This window comes from Lactuca serriola, chromosome 8, assembly GCF_051521515.1.
Source record: "Lactuca serriola cultivar US96UC23 chromosome 8, Lser_US96UC23_V15, whole genome shotgun sequence".
Lineage (NCBI taxonomy): Eukaryota > Viridiplantae > Streptophyta > Magnoliopsida > Asterales > Asteraceae > Lactuca > Lactuca serriola.
Window position 1 is genome coordinate 235,802,620 of NC_136415.1, and position 25,352 is coordinate 235,827,971.

At 37.1% G+C, this 25,352-nt stretch overlaps 1 protein-coding gene across 1 annotated transcript; it reads left to right on the plus strand.

The window, feature by feature from the left end:
• Nucleotides 1-15,356: 15,356 nt before the first annotated feature.
• LOC145070147 (nicotianamine aminotransferase 1-like) lies at nucleotides 15,357-17,695 on the plus strand. The gene is made up of 7 exons (XM_079017090.1): nucleotides 15,357-15,794; nucleotides 15,948-16,287; nucleotides 16,473-16,691; nucleotides 16,813-16,872; nucleotides 16,953-17,108; nucleotides 17,188-17,281; nucleotides 17,381-17,695. Exons 1-7 carry the CDS (start codon nucleotides 15,529-15,531, stop codon nucleotides 17,494-17,496), a joined length of 1,251 nt encoding a protein of 416 aa, XP_078873216.1. The 5' UTR covers nucleotides 15,357-15,528; the 3' UTR covers nucleotides 17,497-17,695.
• Nucleotides 17,696-25,352: the final 7,657 nt, after the last annotated feature.

Here is a 25,352-nt window from a genome sequence, read left to right on the forward strand (position 1 = left end):
TCTCATTTGATGCTGTATGGGGTCTGTATCCACTGTATTCACAGTATTCACTGTATTCACTGTTTTAGACCTTGCTAGACGTATCTTTCATTTGATATTGTCTGCGGTCTGTATTCACTGTTCTGGACCTTACTAGTTGTACCTTGCATTTGGTACCTTCTGGGGTCCGTGTCTTCACTTTTTAGACTGAACCAGGCGTGTCGTTCGTTTGATACCTTCCTGGAGTCTATGGTTCCCTGCCTTAGTCAGCAGTCCTCACAGTTGAGGCATGTGATATTCCCCGATGTCGTTTGCTTTCCTCAATAATCATATTCAGTATTTTGATAATGATAGCAACTTAGGGAAAACTACTTTTTACCACACATCACTGACCAGTCTTAGTAGAAGGCTGCTTTATTTAAAGAAAATATAGGATTTTCTGGAAAAGACTCTAATACACTGAAATCACTTAAACTATTACTTTATAAAGTTATTTGAATGAAATGTCACTAAATACTTATGAACTCACCAGCATTTGTAAAAATGCTGATACTCGCTTTTCAAATAACTTGTATTCTCAGGTTAGCATTTAGACAGATACGTCTCGGAGCTGTTGACGAAGATAGCTTATTACCTTGCTGTACTTATTATATTTGTCTGTATTACTTTGAATTGTTGTAATATAACCATGTAAAATTATTACTATTAATGCAATGTCTTGTTGTACTTTGATTACTATAATGCATGTGTTGTGATACTTGACATGACGTCATCCACCCCAGAACGTTTCCGCCGTTCCGGTTTTGGGGTGTGACAGATTGGTATCAGAGCATTGTTTATAGTGAGCTAAGTATATCAATTCATAAAAGATATACAACCTATAAACACAATGGGATAAAACACTCTGACCAAGAATTATACTTTAAAATATAACCATATTTTACCAAAGTATAATAACAATCCAGAATCTAAACACTCGAACAAAAGTATCACAAGAAGAACAATAATAAAAGTCTTCGGATGTTGAGCACTACAGTCAAACCTGGGCAGTTATGTAATCGCAAGCTAGGATAAATGTAACCTGATCAACTACATTTATCCGAGATGCGATGAACGTGTGCTTGGGAGTGATAGTGGTGTACAACAGGTCTGAAACTTACCAACTAGGAATGCTAGAGCCAGACATAAAGATTAAAATACTATAGGAGTATTTTAGAACAATAAAAGATCTACACTAATCCCAGAATCATAATCAGAAGATAAGACTCAAACAAGAATTAAAATACCATAGGGGTATTTTAGGATCCATTAACAACCTTGCGTGAATAACTAAAAAGATCCTTATTGATATACCTACAACTATAGAGGGTATACTCCCAAGGTTGTATATAATAAGGATCCCATAGGCTGAGAATGTGTGATTTCGCTCTGTTTCCTTTTCCTCGTTGGGATGTGGTTCTAGAGTAGTATCACATATTCGAAGGCCTATCGGATCTAAGCTATATATGATTTGTATACCCAGTGTAATCGTAGCAGGACTCGATATGGATCATACAGTGAAATGTTAATAATCTCTTAGGATTCTTTAGACATTTCCATTCTCGCGCGAACCCTGTAGAAAACCCTACCCACTTCAGTGCTTGACAGAAGAGTTGATTCCGACCCCGCGGAGATTCATTGAGAAGATTTCCTGTTCGGAAATAAATGAACTGGGTCGAGACTATTGAATGCACCAAGTGCCCATATTCTCTTAGGGACAGTGGTGAGAGATTCGCCTAAACTTCGAAAATTCTCAGTCATCCATCATGAAGTGATGACACCCAGAGTTGGAATCAGAAGAAAGGCAGAGTAGAAATTCAATATGTCCATACGAGAAGAGAACCCTAGGAAACTACCCGAAGGAAACCAACGCCGATCCCAGTCAAAGATACGAGGCAGACCGAGGGAGCCGGTACATGAAACCCGAGAATTGTCTTTTCCTCGTATTCGTCACGATAATTCACCCTTAAAATAATACAATTTAATGAGTTAGTGGTTACACTACTCACGTTATGTGTTAAGTAAATCGTCGTTTCCCGTTGCCAGATACACGATTAGGGCAGATCCCCGCATCTCTATTGAGAGAATTTTAGCCATCTGCCCTTGTGAGCCTCTCTTTCCGCAGTTTCGTTCCGAACCGTTCTCAAATCTCTCCAGATCGGAGAGTGAAACCTTCTCCAGTATAAAGGTAACTTAGTAGGAATGACTCGCATCTTATGGCCTTTTTCCGATATTCATACACCCACTTCGATTACCAGGACTACATCATAGGGATGTAGGTCGACACTCAGACAACCAACATCCGAGGCACGGGAAAATTTATGCCTAATACGCTAAGGACAGAAATGTCCAGGGTTAACCATCGCCTCTCATTACCTTGTATTCCTTTCCGTGTAGGAAAATCATGCCACCGAAGAAGCGTAACCAATCCACAAGCAAGAAACCTACTCCCCTATTCGATGAAGCTACGTTCCAAGCTACAGTCTCAGCAGCCGTAGCAGCTGTCATGGCTCACCTGAATGCTAACACCGCAAATGTTAGCAAGGGCCCTGTCGGGAATTCCGATCCTGGCGATGGACAGCAGCAACCAACACTTCCATACTCAGCCACCCAAGAACCTCACTCAAACCCACTAAAGAGAAAACTCAAGATAGAGGAGGGAAGTACCTCGGCTCAAGGACCTTCCGATGGGCAACGAACTGAGGCAATCTATACCCCTGTCAATCCTTCCCTCCCGACCTCAAGAAGACCGTACCTAGGAGACCTTCCCCACTGCAGCAAGTGCAGCTACCATCATCATGGTGCCTGCCGGGAGCTCTATTGTGCTAGGTGCCACATGTTGGGGCATACTGCTCGCGTTTGCAGAACCCCGGTTGAGTTCATTACATCAACCACCAATGTGGCGACCCGTACAGTTTGCCACTTATGCGGTGAATTGGGACACTTCAAGAAGGACTGCCCAACCGAAGGAAAGACAAAGACACAGAAGGAGCCTGACACTACTGCTTAGGGAAAAGCAGCAAGGGGCTCGTTAGATTTTTGGTGCGTCTCTCGATCTAGGATAACTAAACTAAGAACAATAAAAGACTAATTCAAATGTAAATTCTTCCCAGTAAGGCGAAAGTCGCAGCACTATTATAAGATTTAAAAATTCATCAGGTAAAACTATAGTGGCCAAACATATACACTACGGCCATGTCTATTTAAGATGGACAGACCTAGAGTGAGCGAATGCCGCCTCATTTCCTGTTCCTCGTTTGGTTGTGGATTTAGGGCGGGGTCGCTCAGTCAGCAGTCCTCCCCACCTTAAATATACATGACTAGTATATGTGAGGCGATTATAGAAATGCCTCGTGAGAATCCGTTCATGAAAGGATACTCTATTCGGAAACACTTAGAACTCTCTATAGTTCCGCGTCGACTCTATCGGTCCAAGTATCCGCGGTAGTGATACGTAGGACGAAACCCGAGACGCCTAGAACTTGTGTGCCTGTTCGGCACATGACTCTATCGATCTTCACTTTACATCATGTCGGAGTGTGCCAACTTTGACGACTCTATTGATCATGGTTTGACTTTGTGCAACCATGCGTACGTCCTTAGTGCTGTGCAAAAAGAATTTTCTCCGAAGCCATGTCGGCAAATAAAGGTTCCCCCGAACCTAAACCTAACACAAATAATCAAACATAATGCGATCCGTCAATCGTCCCTCTTAACTCAAACTTTCTGAAGTACCCAGGAGAGGGTACCGTACACTGTTGACCGACCCCTCGTAGTCAGAATAAACACCGAAGCAAAAGGCACTACAGATACTCTAAGAAGACGACCACCATCCAAAGCATACTCCGTAGAATCCCCCGGGAGACCCTATACCCACTAGATTTGACCTAAACCGAGAAAACTCAGAACCTTCGGAGGAGTAGTTGTAGATTATGCTCGCGTTACTCAGGCACTTTGTCCGCCCAGTTATAGACGAGCAGTGCCTATCATCCTCCACCCTCTCGTATGGGGGAAATCGTCGTCGCCCTGTAGACGATAGACTTCATTCTCCGAAGTGAACACTAGGATACCGAGAACCACAGGATAACCTTCGCGGACAAGAATACTTGGTAAAGTGTGAACGTAGTTGCGTTAAGCCTCATGACCCAGATCCCGAAGAGGATATAGACTTGACACCAGCATTGGTGTTAGTCGAGGGGTTATGCAGGAACATGCACTTTCCACGCTAGAATAAACCACAGTCTTAGAGATTCATTGGACTATTAGGTGTTCCACGAATACCATCTCACATAGAGATAGTAGAACCACCTCCCGAGATAGTCCAACACTCGTCTAGTGAAACCCTATCTCCCCGACCCTCAGGGTTTCCGTATCTCAAGCTTCGTTAGTGCAGGTTCATGTTGCACAAGCGCGAGATAGACACTCTATAGCAAAAGAATAACCATAGTCACGCAACCCACTCGACGATCTAGAAAGTCTCTATCAGCCAGTTGATCGGAAACACGAAACCAAAGACCCCCTGAGATTTCTAAGAACCAACTTGAAGGACTACACTACCGGTACGAGAGAGAACGTTAGGAACTTCGAAATGGCGATCACGCCAGTGATGATCTTGCCATAGAAGTATACTATGTTCTAAGTACTGAAAATCTATACCCTTCCGAGAGCGTAGGACCATCCAAAAATCCTCATGGAGACATGGTCCAACCCTTTTCAGGCCGCTACTACCTTCGGATATGCCACAAGATTCACACCCGATCGATTCACTTCTTAGACTCGATATATGATTCCCGACAACACTCTTCGTGCCTCAATCATCTTGATAGAATCCATTGAGAACTCTAACCTTGTAGATACACCATTTGTAACCCACTAGCTACACTAGACGGAATCCGCATCCCGTACGTGAAGGTCTGTCGGAATGACAAACACAGACCAGAGATCACATGGGAATGCGAGGGCAACCGTATAGGAAGTACTCCCTTACCTCTACTTGGCCATTCATACCTACTTCCTTGCTTAGACCTGAATTTCGGGACGAAATTCCCTCTAACGGGGGGATTATGTGACAACCCAAGTTGTCCCGTTACATTTCCCCGTTACCGTTAACGGAATATTCCACTGTATAAGAGTTCCGTTAATTAGAGGGCGTCAATTTAATAAACTTTCCATTGGGTTACATTTAGCATGCCGTTAAGTCGTGATAAAAGGAAATAAAAACACAGGACACACATTTCCATTTATTGGGGAAAATGTCAAGTTTTATTATTACGACCACTAAATCGGGTGCGACCAAAAGCCCCGTTTAACGGCAGTATCGGGTAAAATTCCACTGAGCCCCGACCCGGAACCCTATATAGGGGTGAGTGGAGTCCATTTGGAGACTTTTTACACTCTCTCTCTCTATACTCTCTCTCTCTAGACCCGTTTTCACCCCGAATCCGCAACCAACCGCTTCCAAATTGTAAGTCCGCTTACCCTAGCTTGTTCTAAACATTACTAACTATAATTATAGCCCAAAAACCATCCAAGAAGGCATGGGATAAGGAGTTTACGGCCCAGGAACACTCTAGGGCCATAAACCCCTAAAATGGTGCCAAACATGCCTTTAAACTTGCCCTTAAGCTTGGAAACTAATAGGGGATCTAGCCTAGGAGTGTTTAAACATCAAAACACAATGATTTAGGGCATAAAAGTGAGTTTACGGCCCAAGCACAAGATTGGGCCGTAAACCCCTCAAAACCTTGTTAAAATGCCTCCAAAACACTCCCAAACCACACTAGGGCTTAGCATATAAATTAAGGGCTTAGTTCTTTGGCTTTAGATCACTTAAACACATAAAAATGAAGGATAAAAAGGAGTTTACGGCCCAGGTCTAAACCAAGGTCGTAAACTCCCCAAAATGTGGTTTTTGCCCCCCAAATGACCATAGGCTATTTCTATAAAATGCTAGGAAGGATTTAAGGGCTTAAACACAAGGAAATATGGGGTGACTTGGAGTTTATGGCCCAAGCAAGTACCTAGGCCGTAAACTCCCCAAAACTCATCCAAATGTTAGATTTAAACCCCCAAAATAGCATCACACTTCATTAGAAATTGCTAGAAAGGTAATAGGGGCTTAAAACTTCACTTAAATCAATGATTTAGATTTTACGGCCGTAAAATCCTTTAGGAGTTGTTCCTAGGCCGTAAACTCCATTATAAAGCCCTTAGAAGCCTCAAATCCATTCATGCCTTTTGGGAAAAGTGCTTAGAATAATTCCATGATGCTAGTAGAAGCCTTAAACACCCTAGAACTCATCACCATGAGTTTACGGCCGTAAACTCATGGTGAGAGGTCCCTGGGCCGTAAACTAGTTGATAAGGGTTTATTCTTGGAAGGTAAACTCCATTCCTTAGTCATACACACCCTTAAACGCTACCCAGGGCACCCCAAACACTTAGCCAAAGTGTTTTCCGCTCTTGTGAGCACGTATATGTGATTAATTAGTATTATATATGCTAATTGTGTGTGAACATATGTTATCATATGTTAAATAGGCCATTGTTTGTGTTCGAGTCCTTGCGTGACACTGAACGCCCAAACGGTACCTTCGTTAGAACTACTTACACCAGGTGAGTTCATACCCCTGAATGAACCTTTTAAATGTTTTTACATGTTTTATAGGGGGGAATACAAGTTAAACATGCCAGTTATCATATCAATCACATGTGATTGATAACATGCATGCACAAGATTTTACCACTGAACACTGTTTTACCGAGTAGGACACTATAAATGGCTTTCAAAAAGTGTTTTCGGTTGTTCAAGTTCTTACTTTTATTGCTTTATCAAAGTTCCATTTTCAAACTGGTTTATGAAAGATTCCCAAAGATTTCTAAGGTTTTCATACTTATTTTACCAAAGAATACAAATGTGATTTTCCTGAGTATAAAGGTTCTTCCAAGGTTTTCATGTATACTTTTACTTGTTAGTTACTGCTGCTTCGCTTATACTTATTTTATACTCCTACTCTGTAACGCTTTCACTTATACCTGAAGTCACTTATACCTGATGACGCTTATACTTATTCACACTCTTACTTATTGATACGAGTCTACTTCGCTTATACTTGAGATCGACTCTACTTCACTTATACTTGATACGCTCTTACTTCACTTGTTGTCATCTCCACTTTGCAATACGCTTATACTTATTCGAAACTTATACTTCACTTGCGACCGCTCTTACTTCACTTGTTAGACACTCCTACTTCACGAGAATCACTTTTACTTGATACCCACTCAAGCATAATTAGATGTATGTCTGTGCTTGTGTAGATGCATATAAATAATGGTTGAAGGAATTAGGAAGGTTTATCCGCCCTATTTCCTTTTCTTCGTTGAGATGTGGTCTGGTGGGATCGGATGTCCATCCGAAGGTCATTTGATTCATTAGTTATATACTATGTATACAAGCTTAGGCATACGGGTTACTTCAGTCAGTTCAGTTAAGAGTCTCTACCTCAAGTCTACACTTACATTAGAAACCCACTATTGGGAAGTCTCTACCTCTAGTTCAGCACTTTCAATAGAAACCCACTATTTGGGATGCATCTTCAGGACACGGCCTTCTCCGTCGTCTAGTTGGTAACCAGAGTCTCCTGTAAGGACAGCGGACATTGTGTGTATAGATCTATACGGGATTGACACCCCCGCACCCTGACTGCTAGCTACAGTACACGGCTCACCAAGCCAAGGGGTGACAAATGTCACATTATATAGACGCTTGTAGGGCGTCTGGTACTCTAGTGTCGGTTAGTATGGTTACAAGTATCCCGGGTTACCTTATAATTCATGGCCTTAAGGTAACGGTATTTCACCAGCAAATTACACTGTATGCTGGTAATTCATTTTCAGAGTCACACTGTTTTGACCTTACAAGACGTATCTTTCAATTGATACTGTATGGGGTCTGTCTCCTCTGTTTTGACCTTACAAGACGTATCTCTCATTTGATGCTGTCTGGGGTCTGTATCCACTGTATTCACAGTATTCACTGTATTCACTGTTTTAGACCTTGCTAGACGTATCTTTCATTTGATATTGTCTGCGGTCTGTATTCACTGTTCTGGACCTTACTAGTTGTACCTTGCATTTGGTACCTTCTGGGGTCCGTGTCTTCACTTTTTAGACTGAACCAGGCGTGTCGTTCGTTTGATACCTTCCTGGAGTCTATGGTTCCCTGCCTTAGTCAGCAGTCCTCACAGCTGAGGCATATGATATTCCCCGATGTCGTTTGCTTTCCTCAATAATCATATTCAGTATTTTGATAATGATAGCAACTTAGGGAAAACTACTTTTTACCACACATCACTGACCAGTCTTAGTAGAAGGCTGCTTTATTTAAAGAAAATATAGGATTTTCTGGAAAAGACTCTAATACACTGAAATCACTTAAACTATTACTTTATAAAGTTATTTGAATGAAATGTCACTAAATACTTATGAACTCACCAGCATTTGTAAAAATGCTGATACTCGCTTTTCAAATAACTTGTATTCTCAGGTTAGCATTTAGACAGATACGTCTCGGAGTTGTTGACGAAGATAGCTTATTACCTTGCTGTACTTATTATATTTGTCTGTATTACTTTGAATTGTTGTAATATAACCATGTAAAATTATTACTATTAATGCAATGTCTTGTTGTACTTTGATTACTATAATGCATGTGTTGTGATACTTGACATGACGTCATCCACCCCAGAACGTTTCCGTCGTTCCGGTTTTGGGGTGTGACATATGTGCCAACGAGGGAGCTTTCCATGTCCACATCTCGTGAAGTGTTTTGGCAACCTTCTTAGTAGGGACTCGGTTAAGGATATGGGCGGCAGTCTCTAAGGCATACCCCCAAAAAGAGATAGGTAGTGAAGCACGACTCATCATAGAGCGAACCCTATCCAATAAGGTTCGATTACGCCTTTCTGCCACACCATTCAATTGTGGTGTCCTAGGTGGCGTCATTTGTGAAACTATTCCACACTCCTTGAGATAATCGTGGAATTCAAGACTTAGGTACTCTCATCCTCGATCGGATCGAAGCATCTTGATTTTCCTGCCCAATTGATTCTCCACTTCATTCTTGAACTCTTTGAACTTTTCAAAAGTTTCTGACTTTTGCTTGATTAAGTAGATATACCCATATCTACTATATTCATCGGTAAAAGTCACATAGAAGCGGTTCCCATCCTTCGTGGTTGAGCTAAATGGTCCACATACATCGGTATGTATTAGGTCCAACAAACCCTCACCCCTTTCGCAAGAACCAGCGATGGGTGACTTAGTCATCTTTCCAAGCAAACAAGACTCGCATGTGTCATCTTCCCTAAGGTCGAATGACTCCAACACTCCATCCTTTTGGAGTTGGGCTATGCGTTTCTTGTTGACATGTCCAAGGCGACAATGCCACAAGGATGCCTTATCCATACTATTGGAAGAATCTATGTCAAAAACATCATTTCCTATGTTATCAACAATCATGACAACTTCATAAATTCCATTGCATGGTATAGCTTCAAAATAAAAGACACCATTTAGATAAGCTAAAATAGAACCATTCTCATTATTTAAAGAAAATCTAAAACCTTGTCTGAACAAACCATGAAATGAAATGATGTTTCTATCCATTTCTGGCGAATAGCAACAATTGTTCAAAATCTAAACTTAAACCATTCCTAAGCACTAAAGAATACACTCCAATCTTGGTCACAGGCGACGATCTTCTGTTCCCCATGATTAGATTTATTCTTCCAGCCTCCACATCCCTATTTCTTCTTAGTCCCTGCACATTAGAACAAATGTGGTAACCACAACCGGTATCAAGAACCCAAGAAATAGTGTGAGATGATTCATTACATTTAATTGTATATATACCTGCGAAAGACGGCTTGATCTTTCCTTCCTTGATGGCTTGCAGGTACTCTGGGCAGCTTCTCGTCCAATGTCCTATCTTGTGGCAGTGGTGGCACTCTGCCTCCTTTGGGTTAGGGCAAGGCTTAGCAGGATCAACTTTGGTCCCACTAGAAGAGGCACCATCTCGGGCTTTAACCTTGCGATAGTTCTTAGATGAAGCCTTCCTCTTCTTTCCCTTTCCTTGTCCAATAGCCAAGACAGGAGCAGCGGGTGGATTGGGAGTTGGTGCAGCAGACTTATCCTTGAAGTTGCTCTCAGCGACCCTCAAGAGACCTTGGAGTTTGCTTAGGGTGACCTCCACTTTGTTCATGTGGTAGGTCATCCTAAATTGATTGTAGCTCGGAGGCAAAGAGTGAAGCACCATGTCGATCGCCAAGTCTTCCCCAAAGTCAACATTCAACTTGCGAAGGCGGTCAACATACCTTTGCATCTTTTGCAGGTGCACGGTAAGAGACTCTCCATGACCCATCTTAGCGGAAATCATGTTAGTGAAAATCTCATAATGCTCTTGTCTCGCGTTTTGGTGGTATCTCTCCAATAAGTCTTGATGCATCTCGTACGGGTACATGTCCTCATAGGACTTTTGGAATTCGGAGTTCATAGTGGCTATCATGATGCAATGTACCTTCGTTGCATCGCGCTCATGAGTTTCAAAAGCGGTCATTTCAGCCGGAGTAGCGATTTCAGGGTTAATCTTCTCGAGCTTCTCATCGAGGACATACTCCTTATCCTCATAGCGAGCAATGGTGCGAATGTATCTTATCCATTCGCTAAAGTTCGTCCCATCGAAAGTGACCTTTTGACAAAGGCTCATCAATGTGAAAGAACTAGCAGCAGCGTTGTTTGCGTTCGACATCTACAAATAGAAAGGACAAAGATAGATTAGAATATGAATCCCTAATTATCACCCAATAAGAAAAATTAGGGTTAGGATCCAACAACAATATTTACAAATTAGAAAAGGGATGCCATAATCCAACATGCAAATAATATGAAGGTAAGTGAATGACAATTCACTAATTCTCCACCACAAAAACATAACTTTAAGTCCTAAATGTATTGAGAATTCCTAGGTTCGGATGAGATTCATTGAAACTATTCAATGGCATGTTTAAATCTCGATATGCCCCTCTTATTTGTGACTGGGATACCGAGGATCACAAAGCGGGTGTGAATTACCATGCAAATTCACATGGTGCCTTCATTGTAACGATCACCTATTCGATGTGCCGGTAAACCACACACGTTCCATCGAACTATGATAAACAATGAATCACCCTTTTCCACCTTTGCTTAGAACCAATTAGTGTGCCGGTAAACCACACACGCTCCACTAACTTCTTAGCAAGGGTGCAAAGTGTAATTTGGGATTGCATCAATTCACTTTTCCTAAAGTAACTAAGATTGGGAAATTTTTTAAAAATATGTAGTTACTTTATATTTCTTATTATACTTTTAATGAGAAGATGAGGTTGCCCTATCCTACCCGTTCGGCTAACGACCCTCCACCGATCAAGCAAGCGGTGAGTGTGAGTGTACACCCATTAAGCGCCATTTTATAGGCCGCAACCTTATACCCACCTTATAGATTGGCTTCGTGAATGAGGCCTACTAACGGTAAGACTAGCATTTTAGTTATACATACATATATATATATATATATATATTAATCTTGTAATATTATACTAGTATAGGGTTGTATTTTAAACTTTTAAAATCTAGTGTTTGAAATTTAAATTGTCTAAATTAAAACTTTGAATCACAAAACATAAATTTCAAAACTTGAGGACAAGTTTTAAAACATTTAAAACATGGAGGATCAAATAACAAATAATTTTAATCAACAATTAATTCCATAATTATCTATATTTGATTTATTCAAGATTTCTTGTAAGATAATTACCAATTTAATCAAAATAATTAATTAATTATCATATAAGGAAATTAAATATTTTATTAGTTGATAAATATCTTTAATTAGATCAAGATTATAGTCATATATATCAAAAAATCGGGTTAGGGTTGATCTAATATGATTAAGGTAAGTTTCCATAAGATAATCATCAAGAAATCCCGAATCTGGCCATTCCTGACGCTTGGACTCGTCGAGTGCACCAAGGGACTCGCCGAGTCAAGCCAACTCGCCGAGTCCACTATGGGACTCGCCGAGTCCATGACTCAGAAACATAAAAATCAAATTTTGCAGTTAAGAATCAAACAAACAAGCATCAATTTAATAGAAACCAAGCTAGGCTCTGATACCACTGATGGGTTTTAGCCATAAGAACTTTTCTATGTGCGCATGCAAAACCCTAATGCTCGGATCTAGGCTTTCTAATTTAAACATGCTTTGAATTCAAGACTTCTAATGACTAATTAGGTATAAGAACAATACAAAATCAGATCTAGAAGTTTACCTTTGAATCTCTTGTTTGATCTTGTTGTCTTGGAGCTCTAGAGTCACAATTGTCACTCCTCTAATGGCTTACAAACACCAACTAGCAAGGAGGATGATTTGAGAGAGAGGAGAGGGGAGGAAATTCGGCCAGGGGTTCTCTACTTGAGATGAGATGAGATGCCGATTTCCCTTTGCCATAGGGTCTATTTATACTTGTAGACTCCTTAAGGGTTTCACCTTAAACCCTAGTTGGATAATCTTTCCTTAAAGCAATCTAAATCCATTCCTTAGATAACCTTGGACGATTTTGAGCTATCCTTAGCTCCTAGAATTCGTCCAACCTCTATCCACAAAGGATTTACAGTCTAAAGTGTAACTATCAAACAATTGACAGTTTATACCCTCTTATTTAATTAATCTCTTTAAGTCACCAAATTAATACTAATTAATTTATGACTTATATTAATCAAATAACAATATTATTATTCCTTATATTATTCTCATAATATATTAATAATATTTATTCTCTCATAATAAATCATCCTGTCAAGTTGCTATGGTGAAGGCAACCCAAAAGGACCATGCACAACCGGGTCAAATACTTGCCTAATATAGTTGCAGCCTTAGACACTATTCCAACAGTTTCCCTTTTAGTTCTTATTTGAGAAAAGCATGTAAAGGCTTAATAAATCACTTTATGAAAGATAGGAACAAGCATTCCAAGTGCCTTACTCTTGATGGTGGATGATTTTAGAGAAACGTTTTCTTGAGTTTTTGCTATCTTCATCAACGCCCTAATTCCAAATGGGATCAAAGGCTTCAAATGTTATCTCCTTAACTTCCTATGGTTGTTATTATCTTTTTAGTTCGTCTATTTGGATCCTCTTAGTTGTTTTTTAAACTAATCTAAATTAAACATCAACTAAAAGTAACATTTGTTGCTCCTAGATCGACTTTTCAATGAATATAAGAACATGCAACAAAGCCCTCGTTGTCTACAAATATTTTTTCTTTAGATCAATGAGAAACCTTTATAATATCAAGTGCTCTAGCGAGTCAAACAAATATTTGATTTCATCCAACAATTTATCAATCGCTTCATACTCTTTGCTAACACCACTAAAAACCTTCCTAATCTTCTCCTTGATATTTTTCTCTTTATGGAGAGCATGTTTTAGCACATTTTGAATGTTGGTGTATTTGGTGAGAGCATGTGTTTCTATTTTTCAGGGCCTAAATTTTACTAACAAAAGTAATCAAATTACATAAGTAAATGTAAAGATCAAAACTAAATACATTATCAATAAATATAGGAAATATCAGCCTCTTCAAATTCATAAGACTTTTTGCAACTAAAAAAGACAAAATGTAATTATGACTACTCTTAAATGATAAATAACCATGACCGTCTTTATCATAATACGGTAATGCTTGGCAATTAAAAAGACTCAATGTAATGAAGACTACACTTTAATATAATAATATGGATAAATTGACTTAACTCATTTCTATTTTTCAGGACCTAAATTTTAATATGGATAAATGAGCTAAACTCATTTCCATTTTTCAGGACCTAAATTTTATTGAAAAAACTAATCAAAGTACTTAAGGTAACTTAATATAGTAACAAGTACTCTTTAAAATAATAATATATGAGAATAATACTAATATGGATAAAATGACCAAAGTAATCATAGTATATAAATTAAATGTAAATATCAAATTGACTCAATGTAGCGAGACATATTCTTTAAAATAATAATATAAGATAATAATAATAATAACGTGGATAAATTGACCAAACGTATTTCCATTTTTTGGGGCGTAAATTTTATTGAGAAAAAGTAATCAAAGTAGACAAGGTAAATGATGATCAAAATATATAGAAAGCTATGTTTGTTTCTTGGAAAGGTAATGGAATCATACTAAGTTCGTAGAAAGTTATACATAATAATAATAATGTGTGGTGTCTAATAGTTGTAACATGGAAAAAAATTTACAATATATGATATTTGCTGAACAATTATGTAATATTACATAATGCATTTAATAAAAACTACAATGCACCAATGAAAACAAACACTCAAATAATTTAAATTGAGATAATTCATTTCCACTAATTCTTATTTATCATTTTTCATTTTCAATCAGGAAAGATTTTCACGAACAAAGATATATATGTTTCATCGTTTTAGCAATCCATCAGGCTACTCTTATCGGTACCAAAAATACACTTCTCTGTCATGATCAAACAAACAGTGCAAAATAAAACAAGAAATAATAGATACCTCAATTAGCAATATTGTTCAATTCTTATAGAAAATAGTAAAATCAATAAGAAAACTCACAAGTCAACATCTATAAAGAAAAATTAGTATAAACAAATTATTTGTTGAACTATTTTTCCAACAAAGCCTCGTTTATACACCCAAAAACGACAGGTTACAATGGCAACCGGAAGATTAAACGCTACAATAAACACACAAATACATAAGAGGTAAATGCAGCCGAGGGAAGAGTTATTCCCAATATAAGAGACATGCCATAAAATGACCTTTTACAACATGCTATTTGTCAAAAAAGCATCAAATTGCACGTCATGTGGTCTAAAAATATGGTGTTTTCGACAACTTAGAAAACTCTTCTTAAATTACATAGAATAAAGAGACGGACTAGATTAACTACATATGATTGTTTTTCTTGTAATAGTACGTTTGTAAATTCTCTTCTTTTGTTCCGATTTTGAATAAAAGAATCTCTCAACCACAATTTGCGAAAGTTATTTACTTATTTTGAAATATATACAATTTAATCATAAAAGATTTATTGTTTTCTATTTTGTTGGTTAGGTAACTTAATTAGAAGATGACAAAAAAATATAATCACGCCAAAAGACACCTCCAAAGATAAGTAAAGAGTTCAAAATGTTATCTTCAATAAACATTCCAGAGTCAAAATAACTTCGAACAATACTCCCATCATCATGCTTGTGTAAATGCGAGGAAGATGCCGAGGAAAATACCAGTTACCTGCAGCAAGTCCAAGCACGTATAGTTGTGTAGGGACCCACCTGTCCCCAACAACCACATTTGAGCGCTCATAAATCACTCGATTGCTATCTTAAACGAACGAAATATAGTGGAAGAAGACGAAGAAGAATGGAGAAGCAGAAATGGGGTTTCAAGGAGAACCATGAGCTGCATGCTGCTGCAGCTATAACAGTCAGAAACATCCTTCAAGCCATCATTGGAAACATTGATGAAACACGGACTGAAAAACCAATGATTCATCTTGGACATGGTGATCCTTCTGTTTATCCTTGCTTTCAAACATCTACAGTAGTCGAAGATGCACTTGTTGAAGCCATTCGATCCTCCAAGTATAACTGTTATGCTCCAGGAGTTGGAATTATTCCTGCAAGAAGGTTTGCTACCTTTCTTTAACTTAATACTTTTCATCTAAAGATTCATCAACATTTCCATATTTTGATTTTGAGCTTGAGTTTTGGGGAACAAACCTTAAACTATCTTTGTGGGTTACAAAAAAGGAGTTATCTTTTTGCTTCGATAATTAATAGGGCTGTTGCGGAGCATCTATCAAGAGACCTTCCCTACAAGTTAACAACCGATGACATATTTCTAACAGTTGGAGCAAACCATGCTATCGAAGTTTTAATGAAAGTTCTTGCTAGACCCGGTGGAAATATACTCTTTCCTAGACCTAACTATTCATTATATGAAGCTCAAAGTCGATGTAATCTACTTGAGGTTCGTCATTTTGATCTCGTCGCTGAGAAAGGTTGGGAAGTTGATATTGATGGTGTCAAAGCATTGGCAGACGATAACACGGTGGCTATAGTTCTCATTAACCCAGGGAATCCTTGTGGAAACGTTTTCACATTTGAGCATATGCAAAAGGTGTGGTTATTATTGCCTCATTGCGTGTAACTTCATTTCTTTCCATAGTGTATTTTAGATTTTAAAGACAAGATAAATTTTATGTGATACCTTTTGGTTGATAACATGTCAAACCAAAGAAAAACATTAAGACACGTTTATTTGATCCTTTTGTTACACTTCTTTCTTTTTTTCCATAATTCAAGATAGCAGAAACAGCAAGACAACTTGGGATTTTGGTGATAGCAGACGAAGTTTATGCCTATCAAGTTTTTGGAGAAAACCCATTCATCCCCATGGGAGTATTTGGAGATATAGCACCAGTTGTGACGCTTGGGACATTATCAAAACGATGGATTGTTCCAGGTTGGCGCTTTGGTTGGATAGCAATAACTGATCCAACTGGCATTCTTCACAAAACTGGGGTTTTTCTCTATTCCTTTTGTCTTTCTAGCCACTTTCTTGAACATTTATCATATTTTAATTTGTATACTTCTAGAGCACATATCAAGTTTTCCTTTTTTGCTACATTTATGATCGTGTCAGATTTCTAGTTCCATAAAGAGTTGTCTCGAGTTAACAGCAGACCCACCTACTGTAATTCAGGTATATGATTCAACAGTCTTCGATCTTAATGAGTATAATTTCATGTTCAGTTAATTTAATCATTTATCCACCATCTACAGGCGGCAGTTCCTCACATTATGGAGAACACACCAGAGTCTTTCTTCTTGAACATCAACAGGTTACTAAAGGAGGCAGCGGACTTGTTTTATGAGAGACTTATGGAGATACCCCTTCTTGAATGCCCACATAAACCCGAAGGCTCAATGTTTGCCATGGTAAAGATTTATCATAATGTAACTAGTATTGGTTCTATATAGAAGTTTTTAAAATAATGCATATGATATGCTTCTTCAGGTCAAGATAAATATATCAGCTTTTGATGACGTAGTAGATGATACGGATTTCTGTATGAAGTTGGCTAAAGAGGAATCGATGATCCTTTTTCCAGGTAAAAGAACACCCTCATAATCTCTCGCAATCCTAAACGCAAATAGTGGTCCTTCCTTTATATTACTGTATTAATTGGTGTATTATAATGTCGTTGTAGGGTATGCTGTCGGTTTGAAGAACTGGGTCCGAGTGAGTTTTGCTTCAGAACCGAAAGTACTTGAAGATGCAATTGGGAGGATAAAAGCGTTTTGCTTGAGACATGCAAAACAGTAGTAGGATAATTGTGCGACTGAGGATAATTGAGCGTCCAAAAAGATTGCAATAAATATGGATTAAAATAACCATTTATCGATTTGTATTGAAACCTAAATAAGTTGTATGAGAAAATAATTTGTATGGGAAATCAAATATCCTTGCAAAAAAAATTTCAACATGGCACTGTTATATTTAATAAAATTAATATTCTTTTTAATTAGTTTATCAACATTCAAAATGATAACAAATAAATAAATAAAATAATAAATAAAATAAAATGATATTTAATTTCTCAATTTGTATTCAACTTGTACACGTTTTGAAAATAACATTAAATATAGGCTTTAAAGGTCAAGCTGTCTTCAAACCCTAAATAAATAATGTTATTTTTGTCGAGATTCCTTTTTTCTTGTTCAATCCATTTGTCTATTAATTTTTATTTTATTTAATAAGAATATCATAAAATCTTTAAATTGAAGAGGCACGACACAAATGAGCATGGCTTTCGAATTAATATGCGAAGTATATCTCCCTTATCACATGGATCTATTTTTCTTTTCTTGTGAATAAACCATAATGTCCTTCCTACTTTTTTCAGTATAAGTCCCTTATTTGTTTCTTATAGTTATCTCTACGAAAATATTTTGTCTACAAAAAATATACATGCTTACATCTCCGTTATTAATAAAAAAGTCTTTTGTACACGTGGCATTGCTATACATCTATTTTTCTTTTATTGTGAATAGGTCATAATGTCTTTCGTCCTTTTTTCAGAATAAGTCCCTTATTTGTTTCCTATATTTGTTATCTATTTATCTCTACGAAAATATATATGCTTACATATTACATATATTTGAAATGCATTCCTCTATATTCGAAATGTCTATGCAATTATTAATTTGAATTTGAATTCTAAAATAATGTCTAATTCCAAAAAATAGGTAATTAAATCGGAATGAAAACATACAATAATGTCTCATATATATTTACCATCTTGTAATCCTGTAATTCATGTATATATTTACCATCCTGTAAGTATTTAAATTGGAATAAATGCTCTGTATATATTTATCATCCTATAGCTTCTTCCTCACAGATAAACAGCTTCACGTGGCTGCAGTTTCAATATCATTCTAATATCACACGTTAGCCTTAGTATTTTAGTATATTTAAGAATGATCATAGCATTCTACTTTTCTTTATGTGTTTATGATTGTAAGTGACTATCTCTATCTGTTTATGTGATTATAAAAGTAAATTAGTATTCTGTAATTTACCCTTTCCGCATTTTTGATACTCAATATTTTGGGTATTGTAATATCAGTTGTCTCCTCCTTCGAGACTTGTTCGAGGCTCTTGATACTTCATATCCATACTTCTTCATGTTATACGTTTGTTCTACTATTCCAAAATCCAATATTAAGATAACCCATTTTATTAAACAAAATCAAAAACAAAAGACCATTTATTAGCCTTGCAATCTTTTTCTTTTTAATTTATTTTCCTGTAAATTCCATTTCTTCCATTTATTTACCCTGTATAATATTATCTTTTTCATTCGGTTCATACCTTTTTAAATAGATATGATGAATTTTTAATTAAGCACGAGATTAAGAGTGTCATTGATTTATTCGTGTCATTTCTATTATTGATATTTGATTGTATTTTTGTTTACAATCTACTCAAATTTATATTCTGTTCTATAAATCATAATTATATTAGATGTCTACACATACATAATGTCTATCGGATATTCAAACATATATATATATATATATATATATATATATATATATATATATATATATTAAATAATCAATACAAAAAGTTTTAAAAAACTTAAATCCTATTGATAATATAAATGTTTTATAAATCTGTTATCCGTAGTTCTTGTGGGTTATAACCTAGTAAAATATTAAGTGTATTGTTTTGACTAAAGTGCACAAAACTTTTTTTTAAAAAGAATATCATGAAATCTTAAAATTGAAGAGGCACAACACAAGTGAGCATGGTTTTGGAATTAATATGTTAAGTATATAAAATATTAAGTGTATTGTTTTGACTAAATTGCACAAATGGTCCCGCTTGTGGTATGTCAAAAATTATCATTTTGTTCCAAAAATGTTTGAATTAGCACTAATGGTCCAAAGTTTTCATTTTATTACGAGTTTAGTCCGTTTTGTTTTGACTTGTTCTGAATGACGAGTTTACCCTTAGTATATTTTTTTATTTTTTAATTTTTTTATTTCTTTTATTACAATAAATAAATAAACACTATTAAAAAATATGATGTCTTATCCCCCCCCCCTCTTTGTGTATCTCTACATTAAACACACTTAAACCCTCATTTTTCCGGGGCCAGCGAGGACTTTAGCAGTATCACCCATTTTGTTGTCTCCTTTGCCACCACCACCGTTTGTACCACCAACACATGTCAAAATAACCACCGTAACCATCGATTTTCTGGAAGAAACAAAAACACACCCGATTTTCCGATGAAGGCAAAAAAAACCTCCAATCTTAAAACAAAAAAAACACACTCCTCTTCATCCCATATCTTCACCGGAGCCGTCAACCACTTTCTCCGGTCATTTAAGATCACTACGACCCTTCGATGGAGCCATCAGAGTCGTCCGAACCTTCAATCTGGAAAACCTTCGGCGGAGCCGTCAACACCGTCACCGCTTTGATTTGAAACCCTACGATCTGGAAAACCCTTCGATTTGAAAGCCTTCGTCACTTAGAGAAGAACCGGCGAAGAAGAAGAACCAAGATCTGAAAGATCTAGGGTTTTTGGTCAGTGGTGGACAAACTGAGAAAGGTAATAAACGAACTACGACCGTAGATAAGGACATTGCATGTAACGCCCCGATTCTGGTATGTTATTTAATATTATTTTTTTTCGAGTTTCAAGAGGGACTCGACGAGTCGGTAGCCCGACTCGTCGAGTAGAGACGGGATTTCGAGCACGTGTAAGTGGGCGACTCGACGAGTCCACATTCGGGACTCGGCGAGTCCATCAGTCTAAATGAAACCCTAAATCCCCGAGTTTGTACCCTATTTAAATGACTCTTTGGGCATTCAGTAGCCTCCCTCACCCATAGAAGAGCCTCGTATGAAAACCCTAGCCACCCATATCCTTTTGGTGTGATTTTCTCACTTTGTGAAGTTGTGGTTCATTTGTGGAATAGAAGAAGAGAAGAGAAGAGGAGGAATCAAGGAAGAAGCAAATAGATCCGAGTTTTTGGTGGTATCATAGTCTTCTTTGAGGTATCAAGCTCAAACCTTTGTTATTCCTCAATTAGATCTCTTGTTTGGCTTGTTTTTATCATTTTTGGCTTGGTAGTAATATTGAAAGCATGTGTTGTCGAATAGCCTTCAGATTAATCTATGTTTGAGCTCCAGAAGCTCAAATCTTTTGCCTTTATGTAACCCTTTTTGCATGAACACCTTAGATCTATTCTTTTAGTGTATTTTGAGCCTTTAAACCCGCATTGATGCCTATATACACGTAAAGTTGGAAACTTTACGTGTTAATCAAGCTTTAGGAACTCAGATCTATAAGTTGTATGCATTGGATTTGAGCAGCATCATCGGAGTAGTGTTGCATGCAACCGACTCGGCGAGTTGTTCTTCAGACTCGGCGAGTCGAGTCGCGAGTCCACGATTTATTCCCCTTTTATGTGTAATGTCGAGTGGAACCAGTGGATTATAGGTGGACTCAGTGAGTCGGAGATCGGACTCATTCATGGAGGGACTCGGCGAGTCAATGCCCTGACTCGGCGAGTCCAAGGCAATCTTCATACCTCAAGAACAGACTCGACGAATTGTTCATACAACTCGGCGAGTCACAGCCAGAGTGTTCATGTGATGAAGGAGAGCTCGACGAGTTGTTCATACAACTCGGCAAGTTGGATGCAGAGTTACTGAGTGTTAGTATCGAAGAGGAACTCGTCGAGTCTATGTCAAACTTGACGAGTAGTAGCAAGCAGAAGCGAGAAGTGAGAATAGGGACTCGACGAGTTGGCGGCCCAACTCGACGAGTCAGGTCAACTGTATGTTGACTTTGACCAAGAGGTTGACTTTTACTAGGGGTAAAATAGTCATTTTACCCTCAGTATAGTTATCAGTAATTGATTGAGTGTACATATGGAAATTGTAGCCAGGGAGATACCGGAGCAACAGCAGACAGTTTCCCGAGCAGTTCATTCAGCAGCCAGATTACGAGGTGAGTTTCCTTCCTGTAGGAACGGGTCTACGGCCACAATGCCGGCCCGTTTAGTTAGCAGCAGTTTCCGGACTTCGGTCCGATGCAGTAGTTAGTATGTCTGATGCCTTCGTGGCTCAGACAAGATTTATGTGTTATGTGTTCTGGGCTACAGCCCGATGCAGTATGCAGTATATGTGTTTATGCTAGTTGATATATTTATGCTTTGCTATGTTCAGTTAGTTCCGGACTTCAGTCTGATGTAGTTTCCGGACTTCGGTCCGATGCAGGGGGCAAGGCCCCAGACAGTTTCGTACTTCGGTCCGATGAAGTAGTTCCGGACTTCGGTCCAATGCAGTTTCCAGACTTCGGTCCGATGCAGAGGGCAAGGCCCTGGTTAGTTCCGGACTCCGGTCCGATGCAGTTTACGTACTTCGGTCCGATGCAGTTTCCGGACTTCGGTCTGATGCAGTGGGCAAGGCCCAATAGTTGTTTATATGTTTGTATGGTATGTGGTAGTTTGGGGGAGCTCACTAAGCTTCGTGCTTACGGTTTTCAGTTTTGGTTTCAGGTACTTCCGCAAACAAAGGGAAGAGCTCAGGATGATGGCATCGCACACACCACAGCTTTAGTTTTTATTCTTGGGAGATTGTTCAGTTTTTCCTTAGATGTGATTTGATACAATTTTTATCATGATACTTGTTTTTGGTTTGAGATATTGATGCATGGTTTTTATGAAATAACTTTTAGCATATGATTTTCAGTAGTGTTAAAACAAAAAAAAAAAGTTGGGTCGTATTTTGGGATGTTACATTGCAGCACTGTCGATCTAAGCGAAACATCGATCTAAAAATCGAAACATCGAATATGTGCAAACATCGATCTGAAAATGTGTCTCTCCCACTCGCATTTACGTCTCTCTTTATCTCCTTAGTTTTGGTTGTGTCTTTCCATCTCCCTCCTACCGGCGACAACTTCAAGTGGTGGTGGTTGTGCTACCGGCGGGTGGCTTCTAGTAATGATGGTTGTAGTGATTGTACTTGAACGGTGATGTGGTGTTAATTGATAGAGAGGAATTCATAAAAATAAAAAAAGGCAAACAGGGAGGAGGGTGTTTACATTTTCTTTTTCTATTTTGTTTAATAAATAAAACTAATAAAAAATACCAAGGGCGAAATTTGTATTTTAAAAAATTCAAAACAAATTGGACCAAACTTGCAACAAAATGAAAACTTTGGACCTTTAGTTCTAGTCTAAACCTTTTTGGATGAAGAGACAATTTTCGACATACCACGAGATCATTTGTGCAATTTTGTTTATTGTTTTTGTTGATGAATTTATAGAATTACATATTAAACCACTTATAATACGAACAAATAAATAATAAAATTATTAGTATATAGATTTATTATTTGTCAATTTAACATAAATAATAAAATAATAGTTATTTATATACAAAATAAATAAATAAGTAAATACTTTGAACATGATTACTTAAATAAAATTTGTTTAATTAACTTTCTTCATTAATTAGAAAAAAAATACATTTGAGTATTTATATTCGAGAAATTGTCAGAAAAATCTCAATACTTTCAGAAAAGATACACTTTAGTTCCAAGATTTTTTTTGAACATAAAAGTCCCGATTATTTGTAAAAACGCGATAATATGTTATTTCTCGTTAAAAGAAAAAAAAAGTATTTTTTTGTAAATTTGAGCCAAAATAAAATAATCAGGACTTTTATGTTCAAGCAATTTAGTTTCAAACGGGTACTTTTTGGTGGCAACATGTAGGCAGAGACTAACCCAGTCTTAAAGTGGATCAGACATAAGCTCAATTGTGTGGCTTAAGTAAGTACCTATAAAGGTGGCATGCTTTGTCTGGAGGGCAGTTCAAAACTATATTCCTTTTGCTTTGGCACTCAAAAACCAAGGAATCAGTATAGTTATTGTTAATTATAGCGAATGTAACTTAGCCGTGGAGTTAGCTTATCACATTTTATGTGTTTGTCCCTTTGCCAAATAGACATAGTAATGGATCTTTATATGGTGTAGCATCTATATGCCTTCATTTGATAAGATAACTGAGGTGTTAGAGTTTGGGGCTACATGGGGAATCTGTGAAAAAAAAAAGTTTTTATGGGTATTTGCTACGGAATGATTTGGTCTGTGGAAAGTGAACAATGATAGAACGTTCAATCAAGCAAGGATTACACCAACTAAGATTGTGGTCATTGTTCAGTCAATTGTATTCTTATGGTGCAAACATAAAAGTAGAATGAAGTTTATAATCAGCAAGAATAGTATATGAATCCACTTATGTAACAGTAGCAATAGGGGGTTCTATCTTGTATGATGTGGAGTGGTTTTCTTTTTCTCCTCCCAACCTATATGTTGTTTAGGCTAGGTTTTCTTCTATCTTCTATTTCTTAATAAAATTTGTTGGTTCCACAAAAAAAAATCGGGTATGTTTACTCTATATATTTATGGTCTTCTAGTGGCCTTCATGCACTAGATTATCCGTGATTTTTTTTACTTTATATTCTTGCGAACTTTCAACCGTTAGAGACAACCATGATTTCCAACCAATCTCCACCGAAAGACCCAACACATGAAGGGGCTTCCATAATGGATATTTTTTGTAGTTTGTTGACAACTTAACTGCCCAAAACCTACAAAACGTAAACTAAATACTACGTACTACGTAATGAAGCTAATGTGAAACAGGCCCAGTCCTGACTTTTCGGAAGCCTAATCCGAAAATGAAAATGAGCCCCCATAATTTTTTTGGTAAGATATTATTAAGTGATTTTGCTACCATTAAATACAAATTTTAAACTTGTTAACAAACATCTAGTAAATTCAGTACCACAACATCATTTCTTCACTAATTAGTAATAAATTTTAATTGTTACAAGCAACTTTTTCTTTATAAAAAAAAAATCAGTGGAATAATATTTTATAAACATTGATTTTCTAGCATTTTTAGAAAAAATTCATCTATTAAACTTTCACAATCAATATTATCGATAAATTTGTTTTCAGTTGAAATTAAAGCCAAAACTTTTAATCTCTCTTGAGACATGATCAAGCGTAAATAATATTATAAAAAAATTTAGTTTTGAAAAGCTTTTTGTGTTGATACAATGGTAATGGAAACAATCACCAATATTGTGTATCTTAGACAAAAATTAGATAAGTGTATATCGTTTTTAAGAAATTTAGTATTCTATTAGTTGTATTATTTTCAACTGATAAATTTTTGTAACAATTTCAGTTAGTTGGATAAATCATGAGCATTGATGTCTGAGATATGACCACTTTGCTACATCTTTCAAGATTTTTGTAACTTGTCTTTAATTCACTAGTAAATAAAAAGCCAAAAATGTCTTCATTTTGTCTGTATTGTTCAAACTTTCGTTCCAATGAACCAATAGCTTGATCAACTATGTACACAGAATATTGAATCATCAATGACTATTGAGGTGAAAGTTTATGTACTGATTCTGATGACCCAACGTCACTCTCATCATTTTTTAAATTCTTCTTTAATTACTTTTTTTAATAAACACTCGATCCATTCCTAAATAAGAAGTTATAACTCTATGGATAGTCCTAGATTTAAGTTGTTTGCTCAGGTAATTTACTTTTAGCCAATATATGATACC

Bases quoted from the DNA above. Each gene is read 5' to 3' on its own strand.
- LOC145070147 (XM_079017090.1), top strand. From the start codon at position 15,529: ATGGAGAAGCAGAAATGGGGTTTCAAGGAGAACCATGAGCTGCATGCT. The intron at 15,795-15,947 runs GTTTGCTACCTT...GATAATTAATAG, and splicing joins GGAATTATTCCTGCAAGAAG to GGCTGTTGCGGAGCATCTAT. The intron at 16,288-16,472 runs GTGTGGTTATTA...CCATAATTCAAG, and splicing joins CATTTGAGCATATGCAAAAG to ATAGCAGAAACAGCAAGACA.